Below are 15,572 nucleotides of genomic sequence, written 5' to 3' on the forward strand. Positions count from 1 at the left end.
ATGAAAATTAGTGAAGTATTATATGCTTTTATGCTTATCTTAAATCTAGCTTGTATTTTACACTTCCACATCTCAATATGGATTAGCCACATTTTTAGTGCTCAAAAGGCACATGTTTCTAGTGACTATCATTGGATGGTGCAGGTCTAGAAAAAGGGAGTGGTGAAATGATGCAGAGAGGTGTCTTGTAATTGACAATCTAGTCTTTAGTGACTTTATTTCTGAGGGCCCAAGACTGAGGACAGATTACATTAGGCTGTGCTAGGGGAATGAGAGATAAGGAAATGGAGATAAGAAAGTAAAGTGTTCATTTCTAGAAGCTAGTTTTAATGGGAAAGAAAGAATTCTGGGCAGGTGCAGATTTATTTTTGAGATGGGAGACATTTATGGGCTCATGGTAGAGAATTGATAGGAAGAGTTGGTTTGAAAAATCAAGAGATAGTATTGTAAAGGAATAAGATACCTTGAGATGGAAGGGTAAGGAATGTTCGGAAGCTGATGGATTGGAACTTTCAGATGAAAGGCAAAGCAATACATTATAAGAGTATGAGAGGTGAGGTGGGGTGGAGATGCAGGAGAATTGAAAAGAGTGAAGCAGATTTGGAATCTGGTGGAGGTGGAAGAGGCACTGGGCCAGTAGAGGCAGGAATTGTATGTAAAGTGGGAGCAAGTATTTGCTAGTAAGGAGTAAGGGGCTGATTTCAAATATATGAATTTCTAGGGGCCCTCGGGAAGCTCAGTCGTTTGGGCACCTGGCTTTGGCTCAGGTCATCATCTTGCCGTTTGTGAGTTTGAGCCTCACATCAGACTCTCCGCTGTCAGCACAGAGCCTGCTTTGGGTCCTCTGTCCCCCTCTCTCTCTGCCCTTCCCTTGTTTGTTCTCTCTCTCTCAAAAATAGATAAACATTAAAAAAAATAATAAAGTATGTGAATTTCTCAATTGCTATTTATGCTTGAACTTAATGAAATCTATTTACCTATTAAAAATCCCTTTTTGGTTTACTTTCAGGGCCATAAAAGTCACTTGTAGAAGAGATTTATAGTAGGTTCATTCTTGGTTTCCTTCCTGGGAATAAAAGCTACTCCAAAGAAGGAATTTATGGCAACTTCATTTCCCAAAAGTTTCACCATTAGTGAGATAAGGAAAGGTCTAACAAGGCTTCTTTCTGCATCTGTTAAATCCAAAATGTCTTCAGCCTAAAGTAATCTTCATATCAACTATGGGGTTCTGAGTGAGTCCCCACAATATCATATTTGAAGATATTGTGAAATTAAGGTAATCCCTGCTTTTTAGACAGTGAGTTTTGTGTGTTTAGAATGAAGCAATGCCATAGGCTCACCACTGATTATCTATGCTCTGTAATATCCTAACTATATATATTCTGCTCTTTGTTCAGCTACTGAGAGAAAAATATCAAATAGTAGGAAAAGGGAATCAGAGGTCTCTATTAAATATATAAGTAGGATAGAAGGAGTCAAGATTCTACCAGAAGAGCAGAACTAGGAGGATATATCAGGGAGTTACTATAAGGAATTGGCTTATGTTTGTGGGGTCTGGCTAAGCAAGACTGAGTCTATAGTGTAAACAGAAAGGGATGATCGTGAGCAGGTTGGAAACCCATAGGCATGTGCTTTTTTCCACAGGCAAGTCAGGAAAGAAGATCCTAGGGGAAGGGAGAGTAATTGTAGACCCAGATGTTGAGTCTTTTTTACAGAAGTCCTCAACACTCTTTTAAAAGTCTTCCAGTTCAGTAAATCGAGCCAACCTGGGATAAATCTCCCTTTTGATTAAAGTCAGCTAACCAGAGACTCTGTATCTACAAAATCCCCTCACAGCAGCACCTAGTTTAGTGTTTAATGAAATAACAGGGAGGTATGTGTGCCACTAAATGGCACCCACCTCCCTTCTGTACTCCAGCTCTTGAGAGAATATCCCTTGTTTTGTACCCTAATGGAAAACCTACTAGAAAGGAAATTCTAGGGACTGTGGTTCAATCCAGCCATACTGACACATCAGAAAGTCATCACAGATGATAAAATATGTCATAGTAAGAAATGGATTTGTTTTAAATGGCTTTTAATCCTTATATTTATAAAGAGTTATAGGATTAATAGTACCATTTTGGTTAATCTGAGAAAAGAATAAAAATCTGGCCAACATCCAGAAACTTAATGGTGATAAATCAATTTTTAGGATATGTGTTTACCAAATGTTAGACATTTCATATAACTGCATTCTGTTTTGCTTTAGGCTACTTTTCGAGATCACACAAGAAGATGTTTTGTTTCTGGCCTCACCTCTGACCTTTGATCCCTCCGTTGTGGAAATATTTGTTGCTCTATCCAGTGGTGCCTGTCTGCTTATTGTACCAGCTTCTGTCAAAGTGCTTCCATCAAAGTTAGCTGCCGTTCTCTTTTCACATCACAGAGTAACTATTTTGCAGGTACATTTTAGGAGCAAATGAAATGTTTTGTCTTCTATTTAGCATTTTATTTTATTTAAAAAAATTTTTTAGTGTTTATTTTTGAGAGAAAGAGAGACAGAGCACGAGTTGGGGAGGGGTAGAGAGAGACGGGGACACAGAATCCGAAGCAGGCTTCAGGCTCTCCAACCGAGCTGTCAGCACAGAGCCCTATGCAAGACTCCCAACTCACAAACTGTGAGATAGTGACCTGAGCTGAAGTCGGACACTTAAACGACCGAGCCACCCAGGCACCCCTATTATTTAACATTTTACATGTTTTAGAGAATATTTTGTATTCCTGTAGGTTGTTTTTTACAGTGGACTAATGATAATCTAGTTAGATTATTAAGGGTTGTCTTCTGATGATATCATCTAATTTACTTGAGAATGGGAGAAAAAAAATCAGTTAATTCTGCCTAGAAAATTATTTCACTGTGCATTTGGCATAGTAATAACTAGAGGAAGTTGACCTTCACTCAAATCTGTTGGGATACACTTGCCTCTCCTGCCTTAAACTTCAGCTTTCAGTAGAAAATACAAACTTTAAGTTTTAATTAGGTAGGAATTTACATTTTCTGACTTTTTATATCAGTATATTTTACATTAACTTATGGAAACAAATACTTTGTCATCTTTAAAGATTTTAAAATGTATATCAAAGTAGGTGACTGGTATACAAGCCTTAAGATAATTACATTGCAAATGGTTAAAGATACTAGAGAGAATTAGCAAAATTGTGTATCATGATAAACTAAAAATATCAGTTTGTATTTAGTGTAAGAGACTCGAGGATGTTAAATTTCTGCCCTAAAGGCAAAATTTGATGTTGACTTTGTTTTTAGGCAATGTTTTTCATCCTTAAAAAAATATTATATGTTTACAAATATATATAAAATGAATATAATAATGTGGCTTGCTGGGTATATCAATTGCATATAAATTCTCATCTATGGTGAATCATTCTGTCAGTCTGGGCAGGACTTTAACTTATTTTTCTATAAAATTCAAGGAGCATAATTTTTAGGAAACCTTTTCAAAATACCTTAATAGATTTGAGAGAGAGAGAGTCATTAAATGGAAGGAGATTTTCCTTCTATGTCAAGTCTATGAGTTTTATCTCTTTAAATCCAATCCCCTTTAGCACAGTTTCAGTTAAATTTACTTTGGCAGTGGTTTTAACCTTTTTGGGGTCATGAGTCCTTGTGAGAAACTGATACACATTTATTAACTATGATTCCAGAACACAGCAAGTTGTGCATATATTCATGGTGATTTTATTTAACTCACAAGACTTAATTTGGGGTATTATCAGCAGATCAAATTTGAGTTTGAGTAAGGAAGAGAAGTACACAAGCTGACAGGATGTCCTTTCCTTTGTATAAGGCATGTCCTGTCTTGTTAGAAGGCGGAGGAGGAGGAACTGTAAAGTATCCTCCAAAGTGTGAAGGGACTTTGAGAACAAGAAATGAAGCCGGCAACTCCACACAGTTTACATACGTGCAGTTTATGCACGGTAACATAGTGACAGGGAGGACTGGCTGAATGATGATGTAGAGATGTGCAGCTGTTCTCCGCCAAGACAGGACCTTAGTCTATAGATTTTATAGACCAAAGATGTATAGGGGACAGCACTGTAGTAAGATCAAAGGGTCTACATGTACCTAATTGGCAGCTAATCTTTACTTAGATCTTGTGGCACCATCTGTGCCTGAAGAAGGGGAGAGAGACTAGGTTATTTTGAACACATTTATGGATGGCCAAAGCAAACTTCTCCCTCCCCCCTCAATCCTGACTTTGGCAGACATTTCTAAGGTACAGATATTAATCTCCAGAGGGTACACAATACAAAGCCCCAAGGGAGGTCATCTAGCCAACATGAACGAGATGGAGTGCTACAGATGGATTCGGTGTCGTCAGCTCTCTTGCATGTCTCATAGTGAATTTAAGCTTTGTTGTTAGGGTTCATCTTTTCCTTCCAAATCAGATTTCTCATCAAATGATATATAAGTCATCAAGGATTTTTGCTTATGTGTATAATGTATATTATATACTTTAAAAAGAGCATCCTGTATAGATTTTATTTATGAATAATCTTACCTAAAAAACTAATTTGTTTTTACTGTTTATTCTTGAGAGAGAAAAAGAGAGGGGGGGAGAGAGAGAGAGAGAGAGAGAGAGAGCGAGAGCGCGCGCGCGCATGAGCAGGGGAAGGACAGAGAGAGGGAGACATAGAATCCGAAGCAGGCTCCAGGCTCTGAGCTGTCTGTAGCACAGAGCCTGACATGGGGCTCAAACCCATGAACTGCAAGACCTGAGCCAAAGTTGGACTCTTAATCAACTGAGCCACCCAAACACCCCATAAAGTTTTAAAAATTTAAAGTGGAATATCTTGATTTATTGTGGGGGAGAAAGACCCCAAAGTGAAATAGACTTAGCTTTTGAGGTAGTTAAACACTTATTTTGTTTCAGGTATAAGGACCTTTTGGAAAGAAAGTTCCACTTTTTGGTGTTTTACAAACCTAAAATATGTTTGAACTTTTTTTTTGTTTTTTTTTTGCACATACTCTGGATAACAAGTTATATTAAACTTGATGCACTTTAAAAGTGAAACCATTTAATTAGAGCAAAATCTTAGGTTGCTAGCCACCAAAATGTCAGCCTAAGTGTTTTGTTTTTGAGAGAGAGGGCATGTGCATGGGGGAGGGAGGAGCAGAGAGAGAGGGAGACCTTCTCAAGCAGGCTCCACACCCAGCTCGGAGCCCAATTTGGGGCTCAATCTCCCGACTGTGAGATCATGACCTGAGCCGAAATCAAGAGTTGGATGCTTGACAGACTGAGCCACTTAGGCACCCTGTGTTTTTCATTTTTATGAGAATTTTACCTTAGAAATTTTGCAAGGAACCTTAACATCCCCTGTTTTTTCTGTTATTTCCTAAGTCCTATTTCTGTGTGCCTAGAATGATTTGGTAACAAAGTACGTATATTGACTAGTATTTTGCCACTAAATTTATCATTTCAGTTTGAGTATCTGAAAAGTGTTACTATGCTTTATCTTGCTGAGTATTCATAGCTGTGCATTTATTTATAGAGTTCAAAGTTTAAGTTATTTTTAACACCGGACATGAAGGCCAGAACATTTCAGTTTGACAAGAGATTTTCCTTATCGTAAAACTTGGTAGAACAGTTAATTTGGTTGAGGATGCCTTATAAATAGGGTGGCCATTATAATTTATTACCCCAAACCCTGAATGTTGAGAGTGAATGGAGATGCTAAATTCCTAGACAAGAATCTGGAACAATAAGTTCATATTGGGATGTAGGGTCATTCTGTTACTTAAATATTTTGACAAACCAAGACTTTAAGTCATCTTTTTGAATTAAAATTCAAATTGTCCATTAATGCTGCATCTTTTACTGAAAGAAACCATTTAAAAATCTTGATTCACATGGAAATTTTCTGTGGTCAAGTAAAGAGATTGGTAGATCCTCTCCCCAAAAAGCAACTAGAAAGCTGGACAAAATTAACAAAAGCAACTACTCCAACACTTTAGAAATCAGCCAGAGGCATACAATGATCTGAAAATTGTTTGTTTTTAAACTTTTTAATTTTGGATAAAAATAATGGGAATTTGTGGCATTCTAGACTGAGCTGCTCTTCCTGCCAGCCCCAGCTCAGTCAAAACAGACTTTTCTGTCAGGGCCCACTGTTTATAAGGGAGTTGATTCAATTTGGAATGGTAGGTTATATCCATGCCCAACAGCACTGTCTGTGAAAATGATGAAGTAGGCCAGCAAAGAGGGCAAAAACTTCAATAGTCTGAGGTTGTGGTGGAGGGGAGGGCAAGCACATTCTGGCTAAGGCTGCACTTGTGAGTCAGAGACCAGAGAGCCCAAACAGATTCTTGGCTGACCTTGAGGTTGTGTGCATATACGTTAGAGACCCAAAAGGGCCCATGGAAAATAAAAGCTTGGTTAAGCTTGAAAATGGCCTAAACTTTGAGCTCATCTATCCACACAGATCCATCTCTGTGGACAGTTTGTCCAGTCATTGCTTGACTACTGAGCTATGCACACACAAGGATGACCCATAGGAAGTAAGATATAAAATTGAAAATAAGACTATATATGTAAAGCTGAGCAATGACATTAGTGGCCACACATCACTGGAAAGACAGACTACAGATTTAGCCCAGGCTAGTTACTAACAAACAAGCAAACAAAAACAAGAAACAAAACATTTCATAATGATAAAATGGTCAGTACCTTAGGAGCTACATTGGTAAATCAAGAAGATGTAACAATTATAAATGTATATCCCCCTAAAACTAGAAGTTCCAAATACATAAAGCAAAACTAGACAGAAATGAGAACTAGATAACCCAATGGTTCAAAATTTTAATACCTCATTTTTAACAACTGAATGAAAAACTAGAAATCAGAACATATAAGACTCGAACAAAATTATCAACCAAATCGCATTTATAGAACACTCCATCCAGTAAATGCAGAATACATTCTTTTCAAGCACATTGATCATATTCTCAACCACAAAACCAGTTTCAGTAAATTTAAAATGTGAGCAAGTGGGATGTATCCCAGGAATGCACATTTGGCTTAACATCTAAAAATCCACTGATAGGGGCACCCAGGTTGCTCAGTTGGTTAAGTGTCCAACTCTTGATTTTGGCTAGGGTCATGATTTCATGGTTCATGAGTTTGAGCTTCACATCAGGCTCTGTGTTGACAGTGCAGAACCTGGTTGGATTCTCTTTCTCCCTCTCTCTGCCCCCCCCCTCCACATTTGCTGTCTCTCTTTCTCTCTCTCTCTTCCCCTCATGCCCTCCCTCCCTCAAAAATAAATAAAAATCCATTGATAATATACACTACATAAATAAGAGCATGTAATTACCTCAACAGATGAAGGAAAAGTATTTGGCAAAATCTAACACTTGGGATTTAAAAAAAAAAAAAAAAAACCTCTAGGAATTAAAGAACTTCCCCAACATGATGAAGGGCATCTATAAAAAAAAAAAAAAAAAAAAATCTACAGCTAATATCCTATTTGGTGAAAGACTGCATGATTTTGCCCTAAGATTGGAAATAAAACAAGGATGTTTGCTTTTGTCACTTCTTGTCAACATTATTCTGATTCTAGCCAGTGCAGTAAAGAAAAAAAAAAAAAACAACATTATTGGTAGAAGTTAAAGAGTTAAAGAGACATTTCATGTTTATGGATTAAAGTCTCAATAGTGTCAAGATTAAATTAAACATGGTTCCTATCAAATCCTAGTAGACTTTTTTTGGTAGAAATTGACAAATTGATCCTAAATTTTATATGGAAATACAAATGCTAGTCCTGATCTATGCAATGAGTACCACTCAGCAATGAAAAGTCCCATGGTCTGAGTGATTATTCCTCCCTCCCCATTCATTTGTTAAAATTCTAATGTATGCTGTGATAGTATTAGGAGGTGAGGCCCTTAGGAGTGCTTAGGTCCTGAGGATGGAGTCCTCATGAGTGGGATTAGTGCTCTTGGAAAAGAGACCCCATGGACCTCCCAAGACTCTTCCACCATGTGAATATCCAACAAGTTGGGAGAGGGCTTTTACCAGAGCCCAGTCATGGTGGCATCCTGATCTTGGACTTCTAGGCTTCAGAACTATCAGAAGTGAATTTCTATTGTTTGTAACCTACCTAGTCTGTGGCACTTTGTTATATCAGTCTGAACTGAGACAAAAAGTGAATTGATAACATGCAATATAAGCACATCATAAAGTATTTATATGGAATGAAATAAGTCAGGTCAAAATAGAATTTATGTTGTGTGATTCCATTTTTTTTTTTTTTGAAGATTTTTTTAAAATTTTCTTTTAATGTTTTTATTTTTGAGAGACAGAGACAGAATGCAAGGTGGGGAGGGGGCAGAGAGAGGAGACACAGAATCTGAAGCAGGCTCCAGGCTCTGAGCTGTCAGCACAGAGCCCCATGCGGGGCTCTAACTCATGAACTGTGAAATCATGACCTGAGTCGAAGTCGGACGCTTAACTGACTGAGCCACCCAGGCACCCCTGTGTGATTACATTTTTGTAAAATTCTAGAAAATACCAGCTGATCATTAGGAAATAGATCAGTGGTTGTCTGGAGTTAGGGGTCCAGTTGAAGGGAAGAATTATAATGGTAAGTAGGTAATTTTAGGGCTGAAGAATATATTCATTTTTTTAGATTATAGTAATAGTTTCACTGACATATCCATATATCTTATCTCAATTTATATTGTATGCTTTAAATATGTATAGTTTATTGTATGTCTGTTATATCTCAATAAAAGTGTTTTTAAAAATCTTTATTCATATTGTTTTGTTTTAGGAACATTTTTTTAACCTTTTATATATTTTTCTACAGAGAGTGGGAAAGGAAATGTGAATTGATTTTATATATTTTGTCCTTTTTATTTTTTTATTTATTTAAAAAAAATTTTTTTTTTTAACATTTATTTATTTTTGAGACAGAGAGAGACAGAGCGAGACAGAGCATGAACAGGGGAGGGGCAGAGAGAGGGAGACACAGAATCCGAAACAGGCCCCAGGCTCCGAGCTGTCAGCACAGAGCCTGACGCGGGGCTCGAACTCACGGACCGTGAGATCGTGACCTGAGCCGAAGTCGGACGCTTAACCGACCAAGCCACCCAGGCGCCCCTATTTTGTCCTTTTTAATCTTTAAACCGTTTTGTCTAGATTACCTAATTAAACATAACTAATATTTTTCTCAAGTTTTTTTTCTCAAGAGAAATTGATAGCGCATTAAGAAGATAATGTTGCCTGAGTAGTTTTCCAAAATGATTTACAGTTTAATAAACAGCCTTAATTTTCATGTAGGTGTCCAGTATTAAGCTTTGAACTAATTATTATTTACTTTTTTTAAAAAGAAGTGAAAAGAAATAAATTATCTTTAATGTGTTCACAGGCAACACCAACATTGCTTCGAAGATTTGGATCTCAGCTTATCAAGTCAACTGTTTTATCAGCCAGTACTTCTCTTCGAGTATTAGCCCTCGGTGGTGAAGCATTTCCATCATTGGCTGTTCTCAAAAGCTGGAGAGGAGTAGGCAATAAAACACAAATATTTAATATTTATGGTATCACAGAGGTATCAAGTTGGGCAACTTTTTACAAGATTCCAGAGAAGTTTCTTAACTCTACTTTGAAGTAAGGGCTTCAATTACTAAATAGGTTAGAGAGAAACTGTATTTTTCCAGTATCTTAACACTAATAATGTTTTTGGTAGGCACTGGGGTAGTAATTTTAGAAATACTATTTTATCTAGAATTTTACACTGGGGATCCAGAACCTTTCTTATAACTAGTGCTGCAGATCCTGCTAGAACTTTTTGTAACTAAACAGCAATAAATAACCTATGATAACCTTTCCACCTAATCTTTTCCTTTTGGCAGTCTTTGAATTCTAACATAACCAAAACCTTATTTTTCTTTATTTGGTACAATGTGATTTAAATACACTGAAAAATATTCTGTTCAAATGAAAATTTTAAATATGGTTTGGGTTGTTGTGTTTTTATAGATGTGAATTGCCTGTACCACTGGGATTTCCACTGCTTGGAACAGTAGTTGAAGTCAGAGATACTAATGGTTTCACAATTCAAGAAGGCAATGGCCAAGTATTTTTAGGTTGTTTTACATTTATTGACTGGGAATAATTTTTTTTTAGGAAAAAAATCTGATAACTTTATTCTTTCACCAATATGTCTTATGTCCCGTATTCTTTTCAGTGATGATAATTTTTAATCTCATTCTCACAGTCATGAAACATTTAATATTATCATAATTTCAGATAACAATGTCTGATACTCTTAGGGAAGATATAAAAGTAATTTAGAAACTGTAATTTGGACGTTTATAGCCAAAATTCTTTTTAAGCAGTATTCTAAGAATTTTTTTAATCACATGTATATTTTTAGAAATTTTGTTTTGTCTCTTATTTTGCTGAGGTTATTGTTAATTAATTTTATCAGGTGATGTTTAAAAGTGTGCTGCCCGTGTAAATATTCAAAATGTGAAACTCAGTAACGGCTTTTGAAGATGTTCTTGATTTGATGGTTTTTAATATATCTCCCATGGATTTTTTTTTTTTTTTTTATTACACTGGTGTTTATATCTTGTGAAGGTGGCAAAAACAGAGTGTGTTTTCTTGATGATGAAATGATAGTACCGCTTGGCACAATGCGAGCCACGGGAGACTTGGTGATGGTGAAAGATGGAGAGATGTTTTTCCTGGGACGAAAGGACAGTCAGATCAAACGATATGGCAAACGTCTTAACATTGAATTTGTGCAACAAGTAAGACTATTTAAATATTAAATATCTACTAACATATGTAGGTATTAAAGGTAGCCACCACCAATTTTCTGTACTGGGGTTCTCTATTAGTATTATTTAAACCTAAGATTTTTGTATTAATAATGAATTGCAATAAAAGATATGACTAATTCAGTGTGGCCCTTCAGCATAAAGAGATGGTTGTTTTTTAAATAAGTGACAGAGTGGATTTTAACAACTGAAAATAATGGTTTACTTTGCTCTGGGAGCTATTATTTTGAAAAACATTAAGAACCCAGTGTGCTGGCTACAGTAACAGTAATAATCAATTTTTTAAAAATCTCTAGCTATTTTACAGTTTAATTTGTGTTGATTTCAGACATAAGAAGTTTGAGCATTTAGGAAGTTTGCTTTTAAATGTCCTCTGACAAATTGGGATAATCTCTCTCATAGGTTGCTGAAGGACTTCAGCAAGTAGAGTCCTGTGCAGTTACATGGTATAATCAGGAAAAATTAATTCTGTTCATGGTGTCCAAAAATGATGTAGTAAAGGAATACATCTTTAAAGAACTGCAGGAACATCTTCCAAGCCATGCCATCCCGGATGAACTTGTGTTGATTGATTCTCTACCATTTACATCTCATGGTAAAATCATTTGAAGCAGATGTGTTTCAGCGCCAAGTGAATACTAATTGTATTCATAACTAGTTTAAAGGCTTCTTAATTCTTATTCTAAGTAATACTGGCATATGTTGAGGTAGACCCTCTGTTAAGTACTTTGTATAATTAACCCACTTTATTTATCTCTAGAAAATCCTGGGAGTAGGTTGTATTATTCCCATTTACAGATAAGGAAAATAAGGCTTAAAGAGGTTAAGTAATTTTGACAAAATTATATTGCTGGTTAGTGGTAGAATTGAAATTGTAAGACTGATTTCAGAACATATGCTCCTAATGACCACATTGCCTTTCCAATTTCATCTTTATCTAATATTTACATCAAAACGCAGTAATTGCTCAGTTGGTAGGACCATTTCTTTAACTCTTTAAGATAAACACTAGCTCCTCCTTTCTTCTTTTCTTATCTGTTACCTACTACATTTTTTGTAGCATGGGACTGCTTTCTTTAGAACTGATTTTCCTATCACAAACTATTCTATAGGAATTCTAACTTTTACAGTGAAAAATGTATGTATTCTTCTTATAACTAATGAAGATAGTAGAAAGGGTTTGTGCTGAAATTTTAAAATTATTTCTCTTTTAAGGCAAAATTGATGTTTCTGAGTTAAACAAGATATATTTAAACTATATAAACTTGAAGTCTGAGTGTAAACTCAATGGAAAAGAGGAACTTTGGGAAAAATTACAGCATTTGTGGAAGGTACAACTTTTTAATTTTTTTAATGTTTATTTTTTAATTTTCTTTAATGTTTATTTATTTTTGAGAGACAGAGACAGCATAAGCAGGGGAGGGGCAGAGAGAGAGGGAGACACAGAATTGGAAGCAGGCTCCAGGCTCTGAGCTGTCAGCACAGAGCCTGACACGAGGCTCAAACTCATGAGCTGTGTGATCATGACCTGAGCCGAAATTGGCCATTTAACCTACTGAGCCACCCAGGCACCCCTTAAATGTTTATTTTTGAGAGAGTGCACGTGCTTATGCGTGAATGCGCTTGAACAGGAGAGGGGCAGAGAGAGAGAGGGAGACAGAGGATCCAAAGGGGCTCCATGCAGAGAGCCTGATGCGGGGCTTGAACTCACGAACTATGAGATCATAACCTGAGCTAAAGTCAGATGCTTAACCAACTGAGCTACCCATGCTCCCCATGGTTCAATTTTTAAGATACAAATTTGTTTTTCTGAAGAGGTCATGTTATATTTTTTGGGAATGTTAGCATCCTAGTAAGTGTGATAAACTTTTCTAAGAATTATTATTAATGCCCAAATGTTAAGTAATATACTTTTGTTTATTCAATTTATATTAAATTAAGAGTTCTCTAGGTTAATATCAAGCCTCCCTCGCCATAAAGAAATTTATTGGAAGTGAGGTAGACACAAAGGCACAGGAAGACAAGACCTATCTTGACATAACTTTTCCCTAATGGGGCAGTGGGAGTGCAGTGCTTGTCAGAGTTGAGAAAATGGCCAAATCTTGGTATAGTACAATCTGTGGCATAAGGACTTATATCCTTATTCTGGAAGAACTAGCAGTAACAACACGTATGTTTCTGCTTAATGGAATTTGTATATACAGATCTTCCTCAACTTATGATGGAGTTACATGGTGATAAACCTAGTGTAGGTTGAAATTTTCCTAAGTCAAAATGCATTTAATACACCTACCGAACATCATAGCTTAGTCTAGCCTACCTTAAGTGTGCTCAGAACACTTACATTAGCCTACAGGTGGACAACATCTGACACAAAGCCCTGTGAATAATAAATTGTTGAATATCTTACATGTAAGTTATTGAATACTATACTGAAAGTGAAAAACAGAATAGTTGTGTGGGTACAGAATAGTTCTAAGCATATCAGTTGTTTTGTGATCACATGGCTGACTGGAAGTTGTGGCTCTTAGCTGCTGCCCAGCATCATGAGATAATGCATGTCGCTTGACTGGGAAAAGATCAGAATTTGAAGTACAGTTTCCCTTGAATGTATATTGTTTTTGCATCATTGTAAAGTTAAGATATCTTAAATCATTGTAAGTTGGGGGTTCTGTGTGTGTGTGTGTGTGTGTGTGAAACAATTTAAATTTATTTTGAAATATATGTGTATATGTATATATATGTATATATGTATATATATGTATATACATATATATTACATTGCAATTTAAATTTATTTTGAAATATATGTATATATGTGTATATATGTATATACATATATTTATATATATTACAACCATAGGTCAGTACAGTTTTTCTTACAAATGTGGAGTTTTCTGAAGGGTTCTGAAAAGAGTATATAATTATATAGTTTTGTTTGAAAATAAAGGATATTCTGATAAAACTCTTATCTGCTTCATTTTTAGATTCTTAGAAAATAATTTCAATTTATATGAAGCAAATGAAGACAAAGATTGTTCCCATATTATATAAATATTAGATATTAGTATCTCGTGGACTTTATAATTAATAAGTCATGTTTTTATAATTCTAGGCCCTATTTTATGGGTGGGGAAATCACTCTAAAGGGAAATATAATTTGCAGTTTTATAGTGAGTTTGTGATAAAATTGGTTGCATGGTGATTGTTCCCTTTACTATAAAGAAAATAATTTTAAAATTTAATTATTAAAAATATTTGTTTTGTGTGTCTTTTGTTCATATCATTAATGTAAGTACTATCCTTTATATATTACCTATAAATTGGTTGAATGTTTTGGTTTTAGGTCTTTACCACATTTCTCCCTTTTCTCCTCTATAGTCTATTCTGAGTCTCTCAGAACATCCTTTGAAGGTTCCTGATGAGTCACTCTTCCTAAATAGTGGTGGAGATTCCTTAAAGTCTATACGGCTCCTCAATGAGATTGAAAAACTAGTTGGCACATCAATACCTGGGCTTCTGGAAATTATTCTTAGCAGTTCCATTTTAGAGATTTACAATCACGTCCTTCAAACGGTGTTTCCAGATGAAGATCTGCTGTATAGCAAGAATTATGCCATGAAAAGAAAATTCAGCGATATTAATCAAGAGGAAATCAGTGGAAAATCTTTACCTCAGAAATCTGTCCTGACTTTAAGTTGTGACAGTGAGCTAGCTGCTTTTATTGCAGTGAGCAGAGGGAGTCAGATTTTGTCTCTGAATTCGGAGTTTTTAACTAAGTTAGGACTTGGCTCTTCAGCCCGTTCTTCCGATTTAATTTCACAGACTAACATTCAGAATGTGACAAGCCTAAATCCTTCAGCTCTTACTGGGAAGTCAAAAGATCCATCCTGTGTTGCAGAAGTTTCTCACGAGGGAACATCTGTGATAGAAGCCAAGAAAATGGAGCTTCATGTGAGGTGGAGGACGGACACAGGCAAATGTGTGGATGCTTCCCCTCTGGTTGTCATGTCCACTGCTGCTAAGTCCTCTGTAACTGTGTACATTGGCTCCCATTCCCACAGAATGATGGCAGTTGACCTTTACTCTGGGAAGGTGAAATGGGAACAGATTTTGGGAGGTCGAATTGAATCCTCAGCATGTGTATCTAAGTGTGGAAACTTTATTGTAGTGGGTAAGTTTCCATATGATAATGCTAGTAGGAGCAAGTTAAATTTAAAAATCTATGTATGGTAGCTTTGGTTGTTGTCAATTATGGTTACCCACATGCTAATTCACAGTGTGGGTCTTGGGTCATAGTCTCTGGATTTGAACCTAGCTCTAAAACTACTATCAGCTTTGTGAACTTTGACAAGTTGCTGGACCTTTTAGGACCTTAGTGTTCTTATGACCTTTAGGATTTAGTGTTCTTAGTTTTATAATAAATAAAACCTGTTGCATCATAAATTGTCCCCAAACTTAATGGTTTAGGGTAGCAAATATCTCACAGTTTCTGAGGTCAGGAATTTAGGAGTAGCTTAGCTGGGAGTCCTGGCTCAGGGTTTCCCATGTGGCTGCAGCCATCTGAAGGCTTGACTGGGCTGAAAAATCTTCCAAGACAGCTATCTCATACTGCTGCTGGCAGAAGGCTTCAGTTCTTGGCCGGTTCGTGGCAGGAAGCTTCTGTTCTTGTCACATGGACCTCTGTGTAGGCTGCTTGAGTGCTCTCACAACCTGGCAGCTG

General features: G+C 36.3%; 1 protein-coding gene across 8 annotated transcripts in view; it reads left to right on the plus strand.

Moving 5' to 3' along the window:
• The window catches only part of AASDH (aminoadipate-semialdehyde dehydrogenase), a 44,066-nt gene that overhangs the window by 19,582 nt on the left and 8,912 nt on the right, over positions 1-15,572 (plus strand). For 7 of the 8 annotated variants that reach the window (XM_058722501.1, XM_058722499.1, XM_058722503.1 and 4 more), the window contains 7 exons: positions 2,252-2,444; positions 9,430-9,671; positions 10,044-10,150; positions 10,647-10,819; positions 11,252-11,444; positions 12,065-12,180; positions 14,231-15,023. In XM_058722501.1, coding sequence (XP_058578484.1) covers positions 2,252-2,444; positions 9,430-9,671; positions 10,044-10,150; positions 10,647-10,819; positions 11,252-11,444; positions 12,065-12,180; positions 14,231-15,023 — 1,817 coding nt within the window. The remainder of the gene's footprint in view (positions 1-2,251; positions 2,445-9,429; positions 9,672-10,043; positions 10,151-10,646; positions 10,820-11,251; positions 11,445-12,064; positions 12,181-14,230; positions 15,024-15,572) is intronic. The other variant, XM_058722507.1, reaches the window with a different exon arrangement.

This window comes from Neofelis nebulosa, chromosome 3 (genome assembly GCF_028018385.1).
Source record: "Neofelis nebulosa isolate mNeoNeb1 chromosome 3, mNeoNeb1.pri, whole genome shotgun sequence".
Taxonomy (NCBI): Eukaryota; Metazoa; Chordata; class Mammalia; order Carnivora; family Felidae; genus Neofelis; species Neofelis nebulosa.